This window comes from Triturus cristatus, chromosome 11, assembly GCF_964204655.1.
Source record: "Triturus cristatus chromosome 11, aTriCri1.1, whole genome shotgun sequence".
In the NCBI taxonomy this organism is placed as follows: Eukaryota; Metazoa; Chordata; class Amphibia; order Caudata; family Salamandridae; genus Triturus; species Triturus cristatus.
The window spans coordinates 408819592-408846144 of record NC_140594.1 but is presented as its reverse complement, the minus strand read 5'-3'; the positions used below and the strand labels follow the sequence as shown (position 1 = coordinate 408846144).

At 42.9% G+C, this 26553-nt stretch overlaps 1 protein-coding gene across 2 annotated transcripts in view; it reads left to right on the top strand.

The window, feature by feature from the left end:
- Window positions 1-26553, top strand: part of ZMIZ2 (zinc finger MIZ-type containing 2) — a 333804-nt gene that overhangs the window by 99784 nt on the left and 207467 nt on the right. For both annotated transcript variants that reach the window (XR_014970902.1, XM_085636043.1), the window contains exons 2-4: window positions 5337-5491; window positions 7901-8015; window positions 16583-16785. Coding sequence is in view for 1 of the 2 variants with exons in the window: in XM_085636043.1 (XP_085492169.1) it covers window positions 5451-5491; window positions 7901-8015; window positions 16583-16785 (359 nt within the window). In the remaining variant the exon portion in view is untranslated. The remainder of the gene's footprint in view (window positions 1-5336; window positions 5492-7900; window positions 8016-16582; window positions 16786-26553) is intronic.

Below are 26553 nucleotides of genomic sequence, written 5' to 3'. Positions count from 1 at the left end.
GATTACCCTGCCGACGATTGAGAAGAGAAGGTTTAAAGCTGAGCATCGGTGTTAACCCCTGCTACTCCAATAATGAAGTAAAAAGAGCAATGATCGATAGTAAGGGGAAATGTAACTGTTCTATGGGGACAACATGTAATACCATACATATTTTATTGGATTGCCAACTGGTTTTAGATATACGGAAATCATTTTTACGTCCGATTTTTAAAACGTATAGCATAAAAAACAGGGCACAGGGAGCAGAACTTTTACTAGAAATGAGGGATTTGGATATAGCCTATGCTATGGGAAGGTTTATGCAAAAAGTAAAACATTTTGAAATGTGAATAGCATCCCAAAGTGCGCCTGTTTGCAGGATCTGTTTAGGAAGTACAGCCGAAAATAAGATTAATGATCTTACCCTGGAATTGTATGGTGTTGCATTTAAAGTTGTGCCTTAGAGGAGAGCATGCAACAAGCTAAAGAAATTTGAAATGTGCCCAATAATGAATTCTTGTTGTAACCTATGATACGTGTTAGGACATGTTTTATGGCTGGAAGCTAAGAAATGAGCAATTTTAACTTGATAATTATGATGTTTTACTGTTTATTGTGTAAATTGTGATTTTTAGGCACAGATTTTGACTATTTTTATATGTTTAAGGACTGTATTGCTCAAATAAACTTTGTTTTGAACTGAACTGAGCTAGTCTCTGATCCAGCTGGTCCTCCAAGTTTGACTTGATGAAGCACCGCAAATTCTCGTGGCCCTGAATTTGTCCAAGAGATTCTGGTATTCTAAACTGCAGACAGCAGCGTGTTCCTTCTTCGACTTACTCTCTGGGAGGATCTAATGTTCCAGCTACAAGGCAGACTACTGCATCCATACGTCCAATCTACACCTCCATGTGTGGAGATTGAGTGGAACCAGCTGAGAGGTTTTGATCTTCTATGAGAAGTGATGGGTGACATTTTAGTAGTGAGCCTACCTTTCACAAAGTTTTTTTTTTAATGGTATTTTTTTTTTTATTCGAACAGTTATGCCATACGTTTTCCACATTGTCACTTAGTTAATATCTACCCAATATCTTCAGTAGTGACACCATTAATACATAACACAATTCCAGCCCCAACGTTACACACTTTATTAACCTGCCCCGATGCCCCTCCATACCACTTTACATGAATACAGGTCGCCACTTCAGATAATTATGCAAACAATGTCTAATTATGAGTGCCTATTATGCTAAACCACTCTCACCCAATGACATGACCACATTGTCTGTTCTAGCGGTAGCCAGGAACACCTACCCTTCCTTCCTTACCTTCCATAAAATTGATCTACTCAGGCCATTGGTCCAGGTTCATCGCCTGGTGCAAGAAAAAGCAGGATGATCATTTGCAGACTAAGTTGCTTTATACCCTTTTGGTTGTAATATCTTTAGCCTGATGGGGCTTTGCTCTGACCTTTGTTAAATTTTACTTATCAACCATGTTGGCCTTTTTGGTTTGCCTGATCAGGCTTCTTCATTCAATACACCGGTTGTCATGCGTTTTTAAAGCTGCTTTCACATATGTTTCAGTCTACTCCCTTCATCATGCCGTAGTTGGATCTTAGGTTAGACTTCACTTTTCTGATGTGCTTTTGAGCCTCTGCATATATGTACCTCGTGGCTCTTGACTCTTAAGACCTTGTTTTCATTTCAGCCACTTCTGCTTGTTGCACGAGTGAGCTATACGCATTGTTACTACAGCTTCAGCAGTGCTAAGTTTGTAAAATATTAAGTGCCTGGGCCCAAATGTCGGTGTGCCAAATAACAAGGTTGTGTGTAGTCGTGATTCTACCCTTTCATCCTCCACCAGACCCTCTATGCCCCTTCATTCGACTCTTTCAGGTTTTTTTCATTCCTTTTTTTAGGTCTGACTGAGCCAGCGCATGCGCTGCTCGGCAAGACATTTAGTGTGTGGTCTTTTAAAAGTCCAACCATACGGTTTTGGCTGGCATATAGCGTGCGGTTACGCACACAATGACGAGCAGAGGCGCCATCTGGCTTTCCTCTGTCGTCATGGTGCACGCACACCACTCGCCAGCCTGCTTTTGCCGTTTGCTGCCACACGCGCACCTCAATTAACCTCGCGCACCTCAATTAATTTTCGCGCATGTCTTAGCCCCCACTCTGCTCCTCACTCCTTTTGGCTTCACTCTGCCAGCCCCGCCTCCCTGGATATCCTTCCTCCCAATCTCTTGCTCGCTCCTTCCTCTCACCTCACTGTACCCTTTCTCTCCCCAGCCCCTCCTCTCTGCCCACACTCCTCTCGGTGTGTTCCTTTCAAGTCTCTAACACTTCGGCCTGTTCCGGGAAAAGCCACAACAGGAGGACAGGATTGAAGCTGTGTTTGGGTGGAGGAGGCAACTACACACACCCTGCACCCTTAAATAAAATAAAGTTTGCTGCTCTTTTTTTTTTTTTAATAGATGGCTGATCATGGCTACATAGTTGGCTGCTTGACTTCCAAAAAAAGGATCTCCAGATACAGTGATTTCTTCCCAACTAGTGGATATCCCATGTGTCTCGAAGGCTGGTGAGGTTATTTTTTATGTGATGGACGGTGCCCCAGCCCTAATCACCTATTATTAGGCTGCAACTGACTCCTATTCATTGTTGCGAACACCAGATTTTTATAAGCACTTGCTTGACTTGAAATGTCACTCGGGCAGTGTGCACAAGTGTATTTGCCTTTTTAAATTTTAATATTTATTGCATAATTTCCAAGGCAATGTGTCATAGAAATAAGAGACTACAATAAACATTAAGATTGAATAAAGACTACTATTTAAACAATCAGTCGATCAACCTTATTGTTCTTCTGGATCATCTTTAAATAAATGCTTTATCGGACCCTAACATCATGATTTACGAACAGTCTATTATAAAAAGATTTTGCAATGCAATAGGTCTCGCATTTACGCAAGTTTAAGCTATTGGCATTGTAAATCACAATGCCTTCTAGTTATGTTTTAAAAACGAAAACAAAAATAAAAGGTATTGTTATTAGCAATGTCAAAAATGCATGGCTAAACTTATAAGGTCCCAAATGCAAGACCTATTGGCTATGCCAATCCTTGTTTGTTTTTTTGCCCCTGTTCAGCTGTTGTTCTCTTCCTCCTCCTTTCCCATTTTGTGTTACTATCACTCTTGCTCTGGGTCCAACTCTGAGGAAAGTGCCACTCCTTAAAACACCAGCTTAGATAAAGCACTGATCTAAACTATCTTCTTCATTGACCAGCTGCTGCTTAAGTCCTTTCTTCTGAAAGTGGTGTTACCGTTCCATGTGGGCAGTCAATTAAAATCCTCATCTCTCCACTCCATTCTTTTTCTGAGGGGGAGATGCTATACTGTTTAAATCAATAGAGGACTCTTAGCTGATCTTCCATGTTTTGCATAGTTCTATCAGTGTAGAATCTTTTTGTTGGTATTGTGGGCGCATAGAACAGGAAGGTGGCTACAAAATGATCCTTATTGCGATGGATCGTTATTCGCATCAAACTGTTATGCCTCGACCACAAAGGACCATCCCGAGGCACTTAGGGATCATTCCATCAGGTTAAAGGCTGCTACTCAGTCCTGGGTCACACTGTGTTGGATGCCTGCCAGATAGCCACAAGAACACCCAACCATACTTTTAGCAAGCACTACTGTATCGATTTGCAGGTCTGCAGAGGAGGCAATTTTTCCTATTCGGTGATGTCCGGTTTCCTAGTATAAAGTCCACTCCTCAGACCGACCTCCATGATAAGGGCAGAAGTTTAGGGATTGCTCTGGTATTGAATCCTAAATTGGAGAATCTGTAAATACAAGTATCCATCAGAAGATTGTTACATACCATCTGTAACCCATTTTCTGGTGGATACCTCAACCATGGATTCTTCCCTACTAACCCACCTCCCCTTTCTATTTGAATTTTAGAATGATCAATCTTTTTTCAAGTTAAATTTGCACACTTTCCTTGTTCTCCATCTGTCATGCTCTGTGCCTGAGAGGGCAAAAAAGGCTATTGAACAAATGGAAGGTCAGCATGCAGGAGTGTTTGAGAAGCGCAGGGAGTCTGGGTGGATGGCACTGCTTGCCGGCTCTCTGCAGCTGTTTTAAGAGTTTTCACATCTGTCAGCTTGGGAGGTCCACATGAGATCTTTGGTTAGGGTATGCCCCAGAAAGAGGAGCATTTTCAAGGGGAAGTAACTTATGACCAGGCCACAGGGCCCTGACATATTTTGCCTCACCCATTCTAGCATTGTAGAAAGAGCTCCTAGGTCACATTAGTGGTGTTTCACAACTTGGTCAGTGTGTTAAGAGCTCTTCAGTCACGTTCCTTCCGTGTCTCTGCTTTCGTAGTATAAAGGAAAACTCTTGGATCCCTGTGGAACATTAATCACTGTAGCTCAAGGGTTTCTACTATAGGTCAGGAAGGCTGGATCTATGCTAGATTTTCAAGGTAACAATGCCTTTGTAAACAAGTTGTATGTAGCTTCATTCTATGTACGTTTTTTATGTGGACCAATTCCCCGATATAGCTAGTCCAGAATGAAACCAGTGACCGTGATGGCTGCTATAGGCCCTCTGCTCCCATTATCCGTTTTAATGTTTAACATTCTGCTCTCTATGGGTGGGATGTTCTAGTTGCATTGAAGCCAGTTTACTGAGGTCGTAAACGGTTTTAAATGTTCTCTATTCTATTGTAATAGGCCTGGTAAGCTCTGAGCAGCGTCCCTTTTTCACAGGGTCGCTCTCCGTCGACAGTTTCTCCTCAGTCATTAGCGAGTGAAGAGATATGTCATTTGCTTATTTGTATTGTAGTGAATATCAAGTTCTTAAAGAGGCAGCAAACAGCATATGCATGCACAGGAACCACTGTAAAAATAGGGTTCCAAAACGGGCGACGTGCAAGCGTGGCGCCCATTCTAAGGGGTCGTCTGATTGGCTGCCAGTGACTGGGCCAGTGGCGGCAGTTTCAAAACTCCCTTTGAATTCCTGGTTCGCGATGCCTGCCGTGTCACACGTGACTGCTGTTGTGTCTGTGGGAAAAAGTACTTAAACAAAAGTCATATTGAAAATCTTCCAGGTGGTTTTAAGGGAAAAATAATCGATAAAAGAACAATTTACTTTACTCTGTAGAAGGGGCGGGGGTTAATTAGAAAATCATTTCGGGGTAAAGTCGTCTGATTTGATGTGGGAAATTCAGATGGGGTCCGGGCTGTTGATGGCCTATCAAGTGAGTGAATAAATTAATTTCTTTGTTGGTGAATGAAGGAGTTGCCCCGAGTGGTAATCATGTGGTTGTGCTTGTCTCCTTAGGCTTCGCATTCCGCAGAATCGTGGAGGCTGTTCATTTCCTTCCGCCGTGGAACAGAGAGCTGCCTCCCCTTCCACCCCTGCCCCTGACTCGCAGCTCTTCAGCCAGTGGGCTCCATGAACTCAATGAAACAGGAGCTTCAGCCCACGCCGCATGGGTGAGTGTGCTCGGCCGCCGCTCCTCTTCTGAAAATGGTGTAATGGCTGTTACAGTGGTGCAGCTAGATCTACGGAGTCTCTTTTTTTAGGTCAAATCCTTTTCTAAAGTCATCTAGGGGACAGTCCGAAAGCTGACCTGGGAATGCATTCCACCTGTTTACCATGGACTTTGTGGTTTGTAACTCACATTTTCTGTCTTGCAATATTTGCTAGCTTTATTTGCCTACGGCTTTCCCACCGTGAGTGTGTACTCCTGTTGACCAAACCTTGTTTACTGTATTAGCGTTCTCTAAACGGGCCTTGAAATCTTGTTGTTATCTTGTCACATTTGCTGTGCATTCAAAGACGGAGGTCAAATGTCAAGCTGTCTTCAGGGCTAGCTTGGTGTTTACTTTTCTTTCTCTGACTTAAAAGTGGGAGAATTTGTGACAATCCTGCTGAGTACCCCTTTAAGAGGAGAGGATGTACGATTTTTTTTCTAGCACACCAAAAAAATAGAACTGTGCTGATTCAGATTATATCAGAATGTGTACAAATGAAGCATTTTCTTTTGTAATTCTGAAGTGTGGTGGAAACAAGTATTTAAATACGTTCAAAACACATCATGATGAGATTTGCACACATTAGTTATGTGCTGTAAAATCGAATTTGATTGCAAATGTAATGATAATTTCAGTTGAAAATGTGTTTTCTTTAATGGTAGTGCGCTACCACACCGTGCACACTCCACACTACGCCTCTCCATTCCACTCTATATATACCCTTACATTCTTTTGAGTGTCATAGAATGGAATGGTGTGACGCTCTATGCCATGCCACTCAACTATGCTCCTCCACTTTAAGACACTCCAAGCAACTCGACTCCAGGCCACTCGATCCACGCTAATGTCCCCCCAATCTACCCCACTACACTACAATCTGCCCCACTCCAATCTACCCCAACACTCCAACCCAAATATGGATTTATTTAACTTAACCCCACTTCAGTCTGAAGCACTCCACTAAAATCTACAGAACTCGGCTCCAATTCACCCAAGTCTACTCCAGTCTACCCCAGTGCAGTTTACCCCACTCCATTCCAGTTTACCCCACTCCAAACTCCACTGCAGCCTATCCAACTCCTCTCCAATCTACCACAATCCTCAAATCTACTCCATTCCAATTTAACCCAATCCACCTCACTGCAGTCTACCCCACCCCAATCTACCCTGCTCCAAATTACCCCTCTCCAGTCTACCCGCCCCAGTTCAATCTTCCCCTATCTACTCCACCCCAAGCTACCCCACTGAAATTTATTTCACCCCAGTCTACCCCACTACACTCCAATTTACTCCACTCCAATCTACCCAATCCACATCAATCTGCCTTTCACCACCCCACTCCAAACTACCCCTCTACAACTACCCCACTAAAATCCAATCTACTTTACTCTACCCCACTACACTACACTCTTCTCCAATCTATCGCACTCCACTCAATCTCGAACCCACTCCAATATATCCAATTCCACTTCAACCCACTCTACTCCAATCTACCCCACTCTAATCCACCCAGTCTACCCCACCCCCATCTACCCCACCTCAGTCTACCACACTCCATCCTACCCCAATCCACCCCACTCCATTCTACACAAATCCACCCCACTCCATTCTACCCCACTCTACCCATTCCCCTCTACCCCACGCCGCTAACATTCAGCCATGGTGAAGAGCAGCCACACTGGTGTACACCATGGCTAAAACACCTTGATAAATAAAGCCAATAGCTCTTGCATAGGTAAGACCTATTGGCCGTGCCATTGCTTGTGTTTTTTTTGTTTTGTTACATGTTTGTATAGCGCAAACTATTGCCCATCTCCACATGTCCAAGTGGAACTGTCTTTAATTTCTAGCCCATGTGTGGTCGAGTCTTTCACCACACTACTGTATGGTTGAATGGGAGTGGCTGTAGCTATCCCACGCAGGGTGGTGGATAGTGATTGGTTTGAGCCTGGTTTGGGCAGGTCATTGTTTGCACTTGCACTCCACGCCCGCAAGAGCATGATCTGCAAACTCCAGCCTATAGCACATGGTGGCTGTGATCTGCAGACCCTACCCTCCTCCACACATCTGTGCAACAGGGATGAGTAATTGGCTGAATCTCCCAGGTCCATGCCACATGGGTGGATGTGATTGTCTGCATTTCCCAAAATCATGGTGGGTTGGGTCTCTGGGACGGCTGTGAGATATGGCTTAACATTTGAATGAAACACTATGTGCAAGTGTGGGTGTTAACCGGGCAAGCAGCTTTATGGGGATTTGTACTATAGTTTTCCTCTCAGCAAGAAGGATTAGGAGGTAGGAGTAGACTCTGGCATTAAGAACAAGCTTCCTTTTTGAGTTTTAACTGGTTATCTCCATTTCTCACAGTGATGGTTCTTATTCATACGAATCAGTTCCCTGGCAACAGAACACAAACCAGCCTGCAGGATCTTTGTCCGTGGTGACCACTGTGTGGGGCGTGAGCAACACTTCCCAGAGTCAGGTAGGTGAAGCCTCTAGTGGATTGGGGGGGTTGGCCTGGTATCTATTGTTGGGGACATTAAAGATCAGAACCTTTCTGTAGCACTACATTTAGACCCAAAGTTCTCCCAATTGCTTAGCAGTTCGTTGTTCCGGGACAAATTTAAAGATTGCTTGCTGTTTGCGGCAATACAATCCCCACCTACTATCCAAAACTCACATTTATAGTCCTCTTTCTTCCTCAAATCCCTTAAGTACTTCACGTGCCTAGTGTTAAAATATAAAATAAACCGCAAATTTGTGAATGCTGCTTTATTAACTGTTCTCAAACCGGCCATATAGGTTATTTAGATCTGGCGTTAGCCAAGATCTTTTGATTTCTCTAAAATAGTACATGCAAAAAGGTATAGGGCCTGCCAGCCAGCCCTCCTAATCCAGAGGTCTGTATTGGTGCCATTCGTATTTTAATTCCACTCTTTGCAGCCTATCGCATGGGGCAGTGGGTCAGCCCATGAGAGCCTTTTGCTAACTTCACTGTGAGTGACTACATTCTGCCTTTTCAAAAAGAGCACAACCACAAAGTAATTCCCTTCAGTGCCATAGCTACTATGGCAATTTATGCCTTTGAGACCATAATTTTTGCTTTTAGCCAATATTTTTGGCAAATTTACATGGGCCCAACCGCCTCCCCAGCAATAAAGTTTCGCAGAAACCGTAACAAAACAAAATAGGCATTGACACAGCCAAAAGGCTAGCAGCCATCGCCAGAGCTATTGGCTTTGCCAATGCTTGTTGCAATTGGAGAGAGCCCATCTGCCAGCTTAAAATGCCCCTTTTGCCTCCCAAAGCTCCTTCACTGTTGAGGCGTTTATATTTTCTGAAAAAAATGTGTTGAATCTGATTTCATGATTTGCCAGCAGCTGATTATAAAGAACAATATTTAAAATAAGTTATTCTTGCAGCTTTCCCGCTCTTGAATTCAGACGATTGAAGGACTGATTGACTTGAGTAGGGAAAACATTTAGTATTTCCCTCTATTACTTATGTTTCTAGCATGGGATGCATGCAGACCAAGTGCCCCTTCAGGCAACTAGAGTTGAGCCAGAAAAACACAGCGTTCGAGGCATAACTACAGTATAAGTCGGTTTATCTAACCTGCACTAAAGTTAGCAAATGATACAGCAGAAGGACTGCATAAAATATTGCCACTTCTACTTCCGTTACAAATACCTAATCCTTTCTGGGAAGATGAATAGAAAGCAAGCAATATGTGCTGGTATTTACCTGGTTGACGGGAAACGATTGTAAGCAAGATGTGTAGGCTTAATCAGATGAAACCAATTTAGAGTAGTTTCAAAAGGCATTGTTGGGTGCCCTAAAAATCACCAGAATACTACAGATTTCCAACTTGAGTTTGTTCCTAAATAAGCAATTTACTAAGATTTATTGGTGAATTAGGGCATCTTGCTAGATCCTTACATTGCTTCTGTAATCTTGCCTTGTTTGTTACCAGCTAGAAGCAGCTGAGTGACCCCCGTGCGACACGGCACTGGACTGAATATGCCACATTACATCACATGCTTTTTTAGCGCATGCCATTACAATGGCTGCGTTGTAACAAAGAATGCCATTACAACACAAGTCGGAACAACAACTTGCTCTAGAGGAGGCGCTGGATGTTGGAATAGTGTAAGTTACTATTCCAACTCCATACTGTGCAACAGTAGGGAAGGTGTTGGCTTTTAAATCCAACACCTTCTGAGCCCTAGAGAAAGTTGTTGTTCCGACTTATGGAGTAATGGCATGCGTTGTAACAACGCAGTCATTGTTACGACCGCGGAGTAATGGCATGCAGAGTTCCGGTTTCATGGTAAACTGTTTGTCCACTCCTTCGTCACCGGCCGAACTCAGCGAGTCAGACTACCCCCGTTCCTCTCAGAACCGATAGAGATCAGCTGCAGAGTGCCCCAGGGCTCCACCCTGAGCACCACCCTTTTCAACTTCTACACGGCCCCCCTCACATCCATCGTCTGAAGCCACAGACTCAACATCGTCTCGTACGCCGACAACACCCAGCTGATTCTCTCCCTCACTAATGAATCTGCAATCGCCAGAATCGACTTCCACAGTGGAATGAAGGACGCTGCTACCTAGATGAATGACTGCTGCCTCAAGCTCAAATCGGATGAAACCGAAGAACTCCTCCTGGGACCCATACCTTCAGCCTGGGACTACTCCTGGTGGCCAGCCGCCCTGGGATCCCCTCACACCCGACAGACTATTCACGCAACCTCGTCAAAGTACTAGACTTATCGCTCATAATAAACTCCTAAATCCACGCAGTCTCCTCACCCTGCTTCCACACGCACTGCCTGCTTTGAAAGACAGTCTTTCTGGATTCTGTGGCCATCCATCCGAATGTCACCCATGCACTCTTTACCAGCAGACTTGGCTACGCACTTGATATTGGCGTTACCCAGAAACCACTCCAAAAACTACAGAAGGTCCAAAACGCTGCAGCCAGACTGGTCCTCGACATCCCCCCCCACCGCAGCCACGTCACACAATACCTCCGACGACTCCACTGGCTCCCAGTCACCAAGAGAATCACCTACAAGCTCCTCACACATGCCTACAAAGCTCTCCACCACAGCCTTTCATTCCACGTGCCCCCCAGACAACTGTTTTCCACCCAACTTGCCCTTACCTCCGTCCCCATGATCCACAAGACCACAACCGGAGGAAGATCCTTCTCCTACCTCGCCCCCAAGACCCGGAACATCCTGCCCCTCCGCCTCAGGCAATCCGCGTCACTGGCCCGAATCGAGAAGGACCTCAAGACCTGGTTTTTCGAATGATCCAACCCCCCGAGGGATCAGCAGGCCCTCCCCTGCACCTTGAATCCTCACGGGTGAGTAGCCGCGCTTTATAAGCCACGTGTGTGTGTATATATATTTATGTATGTGTGTGTGTGTGTGTGTATATATGTATATATATATATATATATATATATATATATATATATATATATATATATACACACACACCTCAAACCGGGCTCAAAATCAAGGAGCAGAAGGAGGAAGAGCCGGCGATGGGGCAAGTACAACACAAAAATCAACATGCAGACGGAACAGAAGGAGATAAAAGATACAACCGGGACAGAGAACACAGTCATAAACCTAACGACCATGGCTTTGACACGGGAGGAAGAACAAATCCTTGCTCTACGGCTATCATTTTGCAAGGAAACAAACTTTGATTATACACAGACTAGGATAGACCTGTATCATTTTATACGCAGATTGAAATTACGTAAGCATTTCTTTTACACCAAAGAAAAAATTGATGCAAGTGAACATGGAGGCACAGTGTCCACAGAATCAAATACTCTAAATGTAGCAGATATGACCTTTCTGAGAGACATGACGGAGCTGGAAACTGATGGTATAACCGATGTAGTAACTAGTGGTCAAGCAGCAATTAGATCAGATCTAAACCTATATGCAGCTGTGGTTACACCGTTCAGACCAAAATCTGTCTTCAATCCATTAATGCCTAGGGACAATATTGACATTTTTGCAGATAAATTGATTAAAGATCTTAAGGAATTGGCAATTGAAAGCAGTAATATTTTTAATAAAACCAGGCATAACGAACTAACAAAATATTCCATAGTCATGCAAAGAATAAAAGAGCGCCCCGACATAGTTGTACGATGGTCAGATAAAGAAGGCAATGTTGTGCTTTGGCCTCTTGAAATTTACAACAAAGAGGCAATGACACAACTATCGGTCAAGGATTGTTACACACGGATCCGTGCCACCAATATCATTAGCATCAAAGAGACATATCACAGATGTTTATACGAATGGAGAGGGAACAGGTTGATTACAAGGAATGAATTGGATTTCATGAACAATGACTACCCTGTGACACCACAACTCTATCTGCTCCTGAAAGTCCATAAAAATGCAGAGTGTCCACCGGGCAGGTCAATCATATCTGCCATTGGGAGCCTGTTTGAAAATACAAGCACATTTATTGACTTTTTCCTTCAACCATTCGTTCAAGCTTTACCTGCATATACTAAAGACACTGGGGATTTCCTAACTAAAATCTTTGATTGTAATTGGCATGAAGACTATGTATTCGTCACGCTGGATGTACAAAGTCTGTATACAAGTATCGGGCATCACGATGGCCTGAATGCAGAAAAATGCTATACGAGTACAAGGGATATAGGTTTTTACCAACATACACTTATGATACTACATATGATGGAATGGTGCCTGGAGAACAACCTCTTCATGTTTGATAGATTGCTTTACAAACAGACACAGAGCACAGCCATGGGTACTTGCTTCGCCCCCAGCTATGCGAATTTGCATATGGACTGGTGGGAGGAGCAAGTACTCATGAGGACATATAATACACAGATGTCTGAAAATGTAGTACTGTACCAACGCTACATAGATGATTTCTTTATTCTGTGGAAGGGCACTGAACAAGGTGCCATTGATTTTGCTGATGAAATCAATAGCAATGACCTAAATCTTACATTTAAGTAGGAAGTCTATTGTATTCCTTGACTTAGAATTGTATATCAGCAATAACAAAGTACATTCACGCACATTCAGAAAACCGACATCAGGGAATGCGATTCTGCATGCCCAAAGTTTTCATCCCATTAATCTTATTGGAAGCATCCCCTATGCCGAGTGTTTGCAAATTAAACAGAATTGCAGCACTTTAGAGAGTTTGAAAGATTCCATAGAAAACCTATTCAAGAGACTTAGCAACAGAGGCTAGAAGTCAAAAACTTTAGAGACCGCAAAACAGAAGTGTACAGCCATCACCAGGGAAGATCTCCTATTTAAAAACAGGGAAAGCAAGATAGTCTCAAGGGAATCTGTAGAACAGACGCCAAGATTAATTACAGGGTATAATACATACCATTCCAATCTACGTAAAATTCTGTTTAGATACTGGCCAATAGTGCGTTGTGATCCTACCATAGGCCCTTCTTGCACTAAGCTTCCTCAGTTAACCTTCAGGAGAGCCAAATCTATGAAACAAGAACTCTTGTCCAATGCTCCTGCGCAGGACAAAGGTGTTAGTTGTCTCAAATCCCAAAAGGTTTTTTCAGATGCACTAAATGCAAAGCCTGCAAACATGGAATTAACACTAGACTAGTCTCCACTCCTCTAAGAAACTCCACTCGAGATCAGGGAGAACTACACCTGTAAAACAGATTTCGCGGTATATGTGTTACGTTGCACTTGCAACAAAATGTATGTGGGAAGCACCATTCATCCCGTACATATTAGGATACTACAACATCTAAGGGCCATCAATAATGATGACCCTTCGTATCCAGTGGCCCGCCATATTAATGCATTACATGGCGGCAAAGCGGAGGATCTTACTTACTTTGTTATTGACAGTGTAAAAAAGAACATCAGAGGAGGCAATAGACAACTAGCGCTTAGGGGACTAGAATCGAGATACATAATCCAGTTGGATAGTAAAATTCCGAATGGCATGAATGCTGACGAGGCAATGAGTGTACACCTTTAACCATCTATCTCTGTCAAATTAAGATAGCGGGAACTGCCTACTCTAAATCTTTGAACCAATTCTCCATGAGATCTGACTCACTCTTTTTTTCTTCTTTTTTCACACTGTTTTTCACTCATCACACACCAATCATCTCAATTTTGTTTATTTATTAAATTGTTTAGATCTCTCAATATAGAGAACTATTCAAACTGCTCCACCAATTACCACTCTAACAGAATCGAGAGAGGGTATGACCCGATGCCAGAAATACCAATGCCCACTTGGGCACAATGAGTACACAGGTGCGTTACAGTTTACATCCATCACAATGCCCAAAGATTAATTTAAGCACATGCGTTTCACTTTGAGGCAAGTAACATTACTATCCGTTTTGTTACCAATATTGGATATGATGGACTGATACCCTCGTAGTCTGTATTTTAATTAAATGCATTAAATGTTTAGAATGTTTAAGCAGAATGTTGGTAATATTATACATTCTATACTGTGTTAATCGTGGCAAAGGTGGTTAATGAAATGCTTATCAAGGTATTATGAGTTAGAATATGCATTTTTCCTTAGTATTTTTCTATGTCCTTCACTGGTTACTTTGGTTGCTAAGCGACCTTTTGGTTTGTGTCACGAGTGTTAGAATGCTTAAATAAAACTTACCTGAGTGATGCCAGACCCAAACGCGTCTGGGCCACATCGTATGGAATAAAGATTTTTCATTGAATAGCATCCCACGGAGTCAGTGCCTGTTTCGTATCGGAGAAACCAGGATTGGAAGATGAGAGAGAGAGAGAGGGAGAGAGAGATATATATATTCCTTCAGGTGCCCCAGAACATGAAGACGCCACTCCACGGAGGATGATTTACAAAACCTTTTATTGCAAACCACGGAAAGCAGCCCAGTCCTTGCTGTCCCTTACGCGTTTCAGTGTAACAAACACCTTAATCATAGGGGGAGGGGGAACTTAGCAAGATCCGGTGAGTACTTCACATCTTTTTATCCCATAGCGCAGTCACTTTCCAGTAAGTTGCATGCTGGGTAATGAAGTCAAAATTAAACCTTCCAGTAGGGTCCGTTTTCTTGCCAAAATGTTTTTAACCCCAAATTCTTTATCGTTTTGCACAGCCCTCCGGTGGGCTGCTGGGTTGCTTTCCTGATTCAATTTACGCATCCCTCGTGCTGGCAGGCAATGAAGATTCACGGCCTCGCAGTCCTGTCATTTTCAGGTGGTGCATCTTCCGCGGCTTGGAGCCTGCCGCGTACAACATTCCTTCAGGTGCCCCAGAACATGAAGACGCCACTCCACGGCTGTGCAAAACGATAAAGAATTTGGGGTTAAAAACATTTTGGCAAGAAAACGGACCCTACTGGAAGGTTTAATTTTGACTTCATTACCCAGCATGCAACTTACTGGAAAGTGACTGCGCTATGGGATAAAAAGATGTGAAGTACTCACCGGATCTTGCCAAGTTCCCCCTCCCCCTATGATTAAGGTGTTTGTTACACTGAAACGCGTAAGGGACAGCAAGGACTGGGCTGCTTTCCGTGGTTTGCAATAAAAGGTTTTGTAAATCATCCTCCGTGGAGTGGCGTCTTCATGTTCTGGGGCACCTGAAGGAATGTTGTACGCGGCAGGCTCCAAGCCGCGGAAGATGCACCACCTGAAAATGACAGGACTGCGAGGCCGTGAATCTTCATTGCCTGCCAGCACGAGGGATGCGTAAATTGAATCAGGAAAGCAACCCAGCAGCCCACCGGAGGGCTGTGCAAAACGATAAAGAATTTGGGGTTAAAAACATTTTGGCAAGAAAACGGACCCTACTGGAAGGTTTAATTTTGACTTCATTACCCAGCATGCAACTTACTGGAAAGTGACTGCGCTATGGGATAAAAAGATGTGAAGTACTCACCGGATCTTGCCAAGTTCCCCCTCCCCCTATGATTAAGGTGTTTGTTACACTGAAACGCGTAAGGGACAGCAAGGACTGGGCTGCTTTCCGTGCTTTGCAATAAAAGGTTTTGTAAATCCTCCTCCGTGGAGTGGCGTCTTCATGTTCTGGGGCACCTGAAGGAATGTTGTACGCGGCAGGCTCCAAGCCGCGGAAGATGCACCACCTGAAAATGACAGGACTGCGAGGCCGTGAATCTTCATTGCCTGCCAGCACGAGGGATGCGTAAATTGAATCAGGAAAGCAACCCAGCAGCCCACCGGAGGGCTGTGCAAAACGATAAAGAATTTGGGGTTAAAAACATTTTGGCAAGAAAACGGACCCTACTGGAAGGTTTAATTTTGACTTCATTACCCAGCATGCAACTTACTGGAAAGTGACTGCGCTATGGGATAAAAAGATGTGAAGTACTCACCGGATCTTGCCAAGTTCCCCCTCCCCCTATGATTAAGGTGTTTGTTACACTGAAACGCGTAAGGGACAGCAAGGACTGGGCTGCTTTCCGTGCTTTGCAATAAAAGGTTTTGTAAATCATCCTCCGTGGAGTGGCGTCTTCATGTTCTGGGGCACCTGAAGGAATATATATATATATATATATATATATATATATATATATATATATATATATATATATATATATATATATATATATATATATATCTCTTGTGGCTGTATCCTTGGAGGCTCGCGTACTAATGAGGTCACCAAGCAGCTTTTAACATAAGACGTTTGAAAAGAAGTGGACGTTTTTCAGAAAATAAAGGGGAAATGTCCTGGGTAGCTCCTCCCATCAGCAGTTGGACTGTCAGTCTTAGACCAGAGTAAGCAGTTTGTCAGGGTGCACTTCAAGAGAGTTTAGAATTGCAGTCTAGAGGAGGAAATGTGAGATAGCTTGGTACAACAGAGGCCCACTGAAGTAAAAACAAAATAAACAGGTTTTTACTGGGGGAATCTACTAAAACAGAATAGAAATTTGGTACAGAATATGAAAAATATCCATAGAAAGAGTGAGATTGTTCTCATTGTGGTGAAGTGGCTTAATTTGTATTTTTCCTCAAATTACAGGTTTTGGGGAACCCCATGGGACCCGGGGGGAACTCCAGCAGCAGCCCCATGATGCCCGGGATGGGAGGCAGTGGCCCTGGTATGAATTCGCCCCAGTTCATGGGTCAGCAGGGGTTCTCAGACAGCGGGGCAGGAAAAGGCTATGCACACCAGCCCATGTACGGGCGAAGCAACTATCCCACCGGCCCTGGCTTCACAAGCAGGTAAGATGCTGCCCTGGCATGTGTGTCAGGAGAGCAATGATTGGTTATGCCACTTGTAACAAACTGTATGGTATTGAACTATATTGCAGCAATATGGGGTTGAAGTCTGGATTTACATAGAATATTTATTAACTTGAAATCATTACAAATGCATGATTAATTTATTAAACTCATCTAGACAAAAGTGTATTATTAAAACCTAGCACAAACACTCCACTTTTCACACAGTTTGCTTTTATAGTCCTTGATGAGGAGAATTCATTTTTGGAACCCAGACGTTCCCCATGAAACCTTCCATCGGGGCTATATTCTACTCTTAGATTTCTCTTCTCCTAGCTATTTCTCTTAAACATCAACTGTGATCTCATAGTTGTGGCATCCTTTAAATCGGTATTGCAGGGGTGCAGGGTTACAGCTTATTTCCCGTCCCTAGAAGAGTCTGTAAATACAAATTAAACTAAATTCAGCATTTATATCTAAACCAATTTACCAGACTTTTCTCAAATCTAGTCCATCAATTTATATAGCTGTTCTTTGTTCCTAGTATTGCCAAATTCACTTCTTCAAAAACATATTGCAATCGCGGAGAGCTTAATATTTTGTGCAATATTTGTTATTCATACACTCTAATATTGTCATTTTCATCAGTTAGGCGTTTTATAACTCGAGCACACTTTCTTTAACAGCTCTATATAATTCAAAATGTATTTTTCATTTTTCTTAATCTTTTTCATTGTCACAGTATAATGTAGCTATATAACCGACATCTGTACCATGCTGTAAATATATGCAGGCATCTCAATTTTCTACGTCATCATTTTTAATATCTTTCTACAGTCGCGTCTCTCACACTCTTCTGTCAATGTTAGACTGGTTTTAACAAAACCCTTATTATAGATATTCGTTTAGCAGTGCTGTTTAGGGGAGTTATTTAGACGCTCACCATTCACTCGTAATTCACTCTTTTTATAATCCGATACCTCAGATGGTATTAGTTTTTCACATTGATTTGATGTATAAGATTATAAAATGTGTGGACGAGTTATGAGGTTATGGGGAACTCCTAAATATCTGTTTATAATGAGATCAGGGTTTTGTAAAAAATCAATTTAGGAGTATGAGAGACATGTGACTGTAGGAAGAAATGAAAAACTTGACCTAGAAATAGGAGATTCCTGCAAATATTGTTTAGCATGGTTGAATTGCAAGTTTTGCAGCTTGAATCTTTTTTGGATTCACATGCTATGCATTATTCCGTCATCTACTGGTTGGGCCCAGAATTGTTGTGTTTGTCCTTTTTTTTCTTCATTTGTTGGTGGGCGTCGACATACCACCATTTGGTGTCCTCCTGTGAAGTCAACTTGCTTCCTCCAGAAGCTCCCACCTTTGGTCACCATCTTCAGATTCTTTTTTCCACCGTTGGGTCTGGATCAATACGGAAGGAGCTCCTGATATTTGGAAAGCAGAATCGACGAAAACTAAGGAATAAGCTTCAAAAACAAATAGTACGAATGTTGGATGTACCAGCCTTCAAATCAAGGTGCCGGAGTGCGGCGAAAGCTGAAAAGAACAACCTTCGCCGACGAACGTACAATGCGCATACAGGGGCTCCCTGTGCACGGTAATGGACAAGACACCGTTCAAGTTTTGCCAAAATTGTCACCACAAAAGCCCAGAAGGACAAACATCTTGTCTGCAACCTTTGCTTACCACTGGATCACCGAAGTGAAGATTGCAACACATGTTCGGCTTTCACCCCCAAAACTTTGAGGGTAAGAGAGAAAGAGACAGAGAAGGGACAACTACAAAATGCAGGGGCCGGGCACAGCATCTTTGCCACGAGACCTGGGACTTTCCAGCGAGGAAGAGGACAATGTTGCTGAAGGTCCAGAGGTTGATACTGACATAGATGTCCAGGTCTTAGATGTCTAAAAAAAAAAAAAAAAACGTCGAGGGAGATAAAAACCGCCAACCTCAAAAAACTAGGCTAGTCCCGAAAAAACAGACTTGAGGACCTTGAAGGGAGCCTTGGCGTCTAAGCACTCGACGTCCGCTGTTGCGTCCAGAGAGAAACACTTCATTGGATCCTTAGACAAGGACTCCGTAACGGCAAAGACCCTCGAAAGATCAGACATCGAAAGATGGTCAAGGAAAGGATGCTTCGACGTTGAAACTAGAGAGGTCAAACAGGCTTCGACTGTCGTGAAGGCGCCGTTGACCGCGTTAGAGAAAGGCAGAAAGTCTCGACGTCGAAACTCCCATGTCCGAGATAGAGAAGAAAAAGAAGAGGCTAGAAGCAGAAATGGCAATTATTTTGCAAAGAAAGAAAGAGTTTGACGAACGCTTAAAGCAGTTCTAGATACCGCTGAAAACTTCGACAGAAGTAGAAACCAGCATTTGCAATGCAATAGGTCTCGCATTTACGCGAGTTTAAGCTATTGGCATTGTAAATGACAATGCCTTTTAGTTACATTTTATAAACAAAACATAAATAAGTCATTGTCATTTACAATGCCAATAGCTAGAACTTGCGTAAATGCGAGACCTATTGCATTGCAAATGCTTGTTAAACGTGTTTGCATACATGGGAATGTCCTGCATTTTACTTTTTGCTGTCAAATGAAATTTCCTCGCATGAACACAGAATTAAAACCCTCCGTTCTCTAGATTCATTCATACGTGGTCTTTGGAATTTATTAGATGTTTCAATTCACATGCACTAGCAACTATTTCTGGCGGTCCGGACAGACAATGTCAAAATCGTTGAGTACTGGATCCTGTTTTGCCTCGGATCTATTCCTTAAAGCAGCCAGCCAACTTTATGTAACGGAGGTGCCAAGTGGATCATCAAGCAGGATGATTAGCCTACAACGCAGCCTTTTGTCCTCTTGGTCAACACGCTGCCATTAAATCTGTGCCAGTAGGTCCCGTTATTTAAAAGCAAAATCAAATCTACGGTGTTAAGCTCTATACAAAAAGCAAAACTTAAAGTGAGTCAAACAGACAAAGCGTGAGGTACTGCGGCCTGTTAAACGTGGACTGCTCCGGGGCTGATAAGTGCCTTGGGGAGGCTGCCGCGCAATACCGATCTCCGAGAATTCGCTCACTCAGAGCCGCTGGGAAGCCGGCTCCCCTGAAGCCCTCTTTGTTCCAAGCGCGGACGCGGCGCGCGCTAGCAGATTCATATTGAACATGGCCGCCTCGCGCGTGTGCGCACCTAGCCTCAGACGGTGCGCTTACCCATCCTGTCCTCCTCCGGCCCCCCGCAGGGCTCGGCGACTGTTAACTAAAGAAATTATTTCTAATCCGTGCATTAACGTCCTGATTGGATCTTGTATGATTAGACATAGACAGACCTCTGGCCCCAAGACACGCTCCTAACCTGAGCATATTATTAGCAACAAGCACAGTTCTCCTACATGGTATACTAGTGTAGCCGCGCGCTTCCCCCTGTCCCAGAAAACGGCGAACCATTCTTGCAAATTGTATACCACCAGGACTTTAAGTGGGATAAAAAAAAAGTGTGTGTATGGGGGTCTCTAAAAGAGGGGTGTGGCCACAGAGACATCAAGAAGAGTGCTTTATAATGGGCGGGGTCTATGTAAATAAGGGCTTGGTCTAAAAGTAAGTCTAGAATCCTATCACTCACACATTCATCACATTTTATTCAACAAACATTAACTGAAATCGGCAGCAGCATATTTATTCATTTATCATAAGCAGTAAAAAACTTAACAAGGTGCATATACATTTTTGTGAGGTAAGGAAAGGCATTATTTTTTGTTTTGTAAAGACCTTTCACCAAACCAATCCCACTGTTGCATGAAGTAGCTATTAACTGAGTTTTTGTGGGTCTCTTTTCACACAGGAATGCATGCCCAACATTAAAAGACCTTTAATAAATAGATGCTCTTGAGAGTTTCAGCAAAGAATCTCGGACATTTCAGAACCATTCAGCGTAATTAAGCATTATGTAAATGGCAGTTTCAGAGCTGGATAGTGATCATAAAGTACTAAAGAATGGCATCGGAAAAGGAACGCTGCCTAAAACGCGAGGTAAGCCTAAAATAGACAAAAGAGACAGAAGATGTGCACGCGGGGACTGGCTTTACTGGCAGCGAAAAAAAAAAGCCCCCAGTGTATCACGCCGTCCGAAAAGTATCCAGTCCCCGCGGGCACATCTTCTGTCTCGTTTGTCTCCCCGCGTTTCTAATTAATTTTTAATTTAATGCCTACACAATCAAGGAACCAATTCCTCCCTATGCTGCCAAGTGTACTAGAGGAGAGAAAAAAATACAAACACTCTTCCAATGACCCTATTTACATCCAGGGGGTCAGTGGCAGCTAACTCCATTATAACCGCCACGGCCAGGAAAAGGGCTAATGTACCAACCACCATGGGTCCACCACCAGACCAAGAAAGCAAGAGGATGGACCTTATGGGGAGAAAGGCCGAGAGAAGTGCCAATGGCGCATAGCAAATTCAAATGCATTGCTCAACAGACATGCATACCAACAGTGGGAGGAGGTAGGGGAACTACTAAAGTAGCTACCGGAACAATTCTAAAAAAAGAGCAAGCCACTTAGTAGAGGAAGGAAATACATGCTTAAAATCTGCACTAGATGCCGCAGAAACATCAAGCAGGCAGCTAATGATTGGCATCACCGAAAGAAGGCACGCATGACTGTGGATCTGCGGTTTCAAACCAGAGGTTGAGAACAATATATTGAACTCACCGTTCAATGGAGAACAGCTGTTTGGAAGCGTAGTGGACAACAAGCTAAACCAAATAAAGAACAATGAAACAGCAAGATCTGTGGGCACTCTACAATTCAGAGGAATGCATAGAGGCACCCCCGTGAAAGAGACCAGCAGGCAGAGGGAACCATCACCCTACAACCTCGTATCAGTCATTTCAGCACGGTTACCAAGGGGAAAACAAAGGACAACAACAAGGCAACCACAAAATTGCCAATACCAGCAAGGAAGACAATCCTATCGGACGTTCCCGGGGAAGAGGCCTTCCACAAAGAGGGAGAGCACCACCAACAACAACAAAGTGACTGCATTTCAAGCAGTACACACACTCAAAAAACATCACGGAGTGTGCCCACAATAGAATAACCACATCAAATAAACAAACAGTTCCTTCACCATACTACACCAGTAGAAGGCAGGTTAAAGTACTTCCTCCACAATTGGCGAGATATCACTTAAGGCAAAGGGATTCTAAACATTATACAGTACGGTTACTGCATACTGCTAATCAAACGACCTCCAAACAAGGGCCCAAAAAGGAAAATACTTTCAAGGAGAGAAGTTACTCAGCTACTCCAAGAAGTCCAATAATTACATGCCAAAGAAGCAATAGAACAGGTACCACACAAGGAAAGAAACATAGGAAATTACTCTACGTACTTCCTAATTCCAAAAATAGACAACACTGCGTCCAATATTAGACCTCCTATTTCTCAACAAATTCATTAAGACTCAAAGGTTCAAAATGACGACACTGCAAGAGGCGATTCCTCAATTGCAAAAAGGAGACTACATAGCAACCATAGACTTAAAGGATGCCTACTTACACATTCCCATGAACAAGAAACACTGACTATTGAGATTTTTAGTCAACGAAACACACTACCAGTTCAAAGTGCTAGAATTCGGTCTAAAGTCCTCACCAAGAGTGTTCACAAAGTGCCTAGCAGCAGTGGCCACTCATCTAAGAAGACCAGGGATCCATGTATACCCGCACTTAGACGACTGATTGGTAAGAGCAAGCTCGCTCAGACTCTGCAAACAACATATACAACAAGTAATAGACACACTAGTTCGGATTTTCTATACACTGGGACAAATCTTCCCAGAGCCAGAACAAGAAAGTGTTCTTAGGAGCAAGAATAGATGCGATATTGGGGAAGGTGTTCCCAAGCGAGAAGAGGATATTAGTCCTACCGAAGGAGAATATCTATATCAGAAGGGGCAAGCTCTGACAGTAAAAACAGTAGAGAAGCTGCTAGGAATAATGGCTTCATGCATTCATTTGATTCCCAACATTCGCCTACACATGAGACCATTCCAAGAATGGCTTAAAGCGCAATGGTCACAAGTAACCGGGAGTTGGGAAGATCTAGTGGTTGTCACGCAAACAGTACAGCAGGAAATAGCATGGTGGAACCAAACAAACCTATCACAAGGGAGACATTTCACACAACCAGCTCCAACAGTGACCATAACGACAAGACGCTTCACAGATAGGATGGGGAGCGCACATGAACAACTTCAAAGTAAGGGGATTGTGAACGCAGCAGGATGCTCAACAGCAATTCAATATCCTAGAGTTAAAAACAGTGTTTCGAGCCTTAAAAACCTTTCAGAAAGAGCTCTACAGAAAGAGTTATGATGCAAACGGACAACACAACCACCATGTTTTACATAAGCAAGGAGGAACACAATCATGGGCACTCTCGACGCTAGCTCAGCAACTCTGGATGTGGGCGATCCACGAAACATAAACAGAATAGCAATATTCCTGCCAGGAAAGGACAATGTGAAAGAGGACCGGCTGAGCAGACAGGCGTCATCCCACGAGTGAGAGTTGAATCGAACAGAACTCCTCAAGATTTTTTTACAAATGGAGAACTCCAAAAGTCGACCTCTTTGCAACAGCCCACAATTGCAAAATTCCAACGCTCCGCATCCAGGCAAACTTGCAATCAGTCCCTGGGGAATGTGCTATCGATAGACTGGTCAGGGATATTTGCTTACACTTTTCCCCCCCGATACCACTTCTCCTCAAAGTAATCAACAAGTGCAAAAGCAGCCACATGACACTGATTCTCATTGCCCCACAATGGGCAAGACAGACTTGGTTCTCAGAGTTAACAGAGATATCTCAAGGATTAATTCACAAATTGCCAAAAATACAAGACTTACTAACGATGCAAGAGGGTAAGTACTTCACCCAGGACCTGAGAACCTCAGCCTTGCAGCAGGGCTCCTGAGAACAAAGAATTTGCACATCTAAAACGACCAGAAAGCACAATGGCAGTTCTACAAGAGGAAAGGAAGCCAACAACAAGAAAATGTTACACAGCAAAATGGAAAAGATACTCTAAATGGTGCCTCGAAGAACACCTTTCGAAAAAGATCACAAAAGAAATAACAGTTCTGAAGTACTTAACACATTAACTACATAGCAAACTAACCTATACATCACTAAAGGTTCACTTAGCAACAATTGTAGCATATACAAGAGGACAAACAGGGAAGAGCTTGTGGTCAAGAGGTTCCTAGAAGGGGCAAAAAGGATCGCACCATTAAACAGTGCCTGCACCCACATAGAACCTTAATATAGTACTCGCTCAACTGATGAAAGCACCATTAGAGCCGCTACAAAAGGCAACGCCACAGATGCTCGCACTGAAGACTGCCTTTTAAGTAGCAATAACATCACTACTTGGAGTTAAACAGTAAAGGAACCCTACTTCCAAATACCTAACAGAATCGTCATGAGAACTGATCCTCATTTCATGCCAAAGGTGGTGTCATAATTCCAATTAAACCAAACCATACAAATACCAAGTTTCTTCCAAAAGCCCAAAACACAGGCAGAGAAAGCATTACATACTCTTGACGCTAGAAGAGCAGTCATGTATTGCATGGAAAAGACAAGAGTACAGAAAAACAAAGCAATTCTTTGTATCTTTTGCAAACAGTTTTCTAAGCAGGCCGGTAACCAAGAACACAATTGCATGATGGGATGCGCAAGCTATACAGTTATGCCACAAACAAGCAGGGCAGACGTTACAAGAAGCCCCGCTGGCTCACTCAACAAGAAAGAAATGAGCAACAATTGCATTTCTAACAAATACTCCAATTCAAGACATTTGCATGGCAGCAACATGGTCTTCAGTACACATGTTCACAAAACATTACTGTGTGGACATTCAAATGAATAAAGAAGCACAAGTAGAACAAAAAGGCTTATAACATATATTCACAAACCAGCGCTCATCTTCCACCCAGCCACCACAAAACTAGCAAACCGCTACAAAGTCTATGTACAGCATGTGAACCCAGAAAAGATTCACACTGCAAAACATAGTTTCTTACCTTTCTGTGTAGTTTTGCTGCTTGAAGAATTTTCTGGATTCACTAGCGAACCCATCATCCTCCACCAAGAAAGATGGGACTAGGGAAGAGGAAAAAAAAAAATGAAGAATCCAAAGATGTCGACCAAAGGTGGGAGCTTCCGGAGGAAGCACGCCGATGTCACAGAAGGACACCAGGTGGTGGTATGTCAACGCCCACCAACAAACTAGATAGCGAAATAATGCACAGCATGTGAATTCAGAAAATTCTTCAAGCTGCAAAACTACACCGACAGGTAAACTATACTTTATACAGAAAAGTGTACTGTAACAATGAAGAAGATGATGAAACGAAATTTTACATTTTGGATTATAGAGTTGTTAAAGTACAATTGGTTTCAATTATAGAATGTCTTAACAGTTATGGCATTGGGAAGATTAAAATGCATGAATGAATGTGATTTTGAACAAAACAGTAAATACTGAATGATTGTAATTACAGCTTGTTGAATAAGTTGATTTGATGGTACTGTGAATACAGCATGGCTATATAAATTGAAGGACTAGAATGGAGTAAAAGCTGGTAAATGTATTTGGAAATGCTTAATTTAGCATAATTTGTATTTACAGACATGTGAAATGAACTGTAACCTTGTCAGTTAAAAGATCTACTATCCTGACGAAGGCATCTAATTAAAGGCTTCCAAAACTATGAGATCATAGTCAATGTTTGAGAAGTGGCTGGGATAGACCCCAACAGAAGGTTTTATGAGAAACCCTCCAAGTTTTAAAAACAAATTCCCCTCACCAAGGACTATAAAAGTGAACTCTGTATGAATGTGTCTTGTTTGAGGTATGTTTTAATAATACATTTACGGTCTAGAAGTGTTTAATGAATTTATTAATGGATCTTGTATATGTAATGATTTTTGATTTAAAAAAAAAAAAAAATCTTTGTAAATCCATGCTTCTGTCACTTACTGCTGTAAATAAAATAGTTTAATACCATACTCTGTTATGAGGGATAGATGAGCTAAGGTATGCAAAGTTTGGCTAGGCCCAACCAATAATTATTTGTGGCTAAGCCAATTGACCATGTATTGGCATCACTGCCTACTAACTACAGAAAATGTCCCTTCAGGCATAAAAACGTATGACTGGGTTCAACGCTGGCATCTGTCCTGATGTCTCCAATTGCAGTAGTCGGCTGTATCACTCCCATGTACTTGAACTTGGGTGTGTGCAGGAAGGGGGAATGCCCATCTCTGAACTCGATAGCCTGGGACCACAGTTAGCAAGATTGGTATCACATGCCTTCCCTCTGTCCCAGGAGGACAGCGGCAGTCCCCATCTCTACTAAATGTTTTCCAGTGAAGGTGCACACATTACAATGGCAGTCGGGCCTGTTCTCAGCTCTCCGGTAGCCGCCTTGGACAGCGTTTAGGGGAATGTCCCTAAACCCTGATATTTCCATGCCTCATGCTTCTTGGTTTTGTCAACTTTATCCCTGATAGCACCATCTGTACCTGATGACTCTTAATGCCTGTGATATGGTTCTTGGTGCGCTTAGTACCTTGTGACTTGATGGCTGGAATGAGACTCTGTACTTATGTCTCAAACAATGTGCTGTCTAGTCTGTCTCTATGCCAATTGCACCATACATATATGAAAATC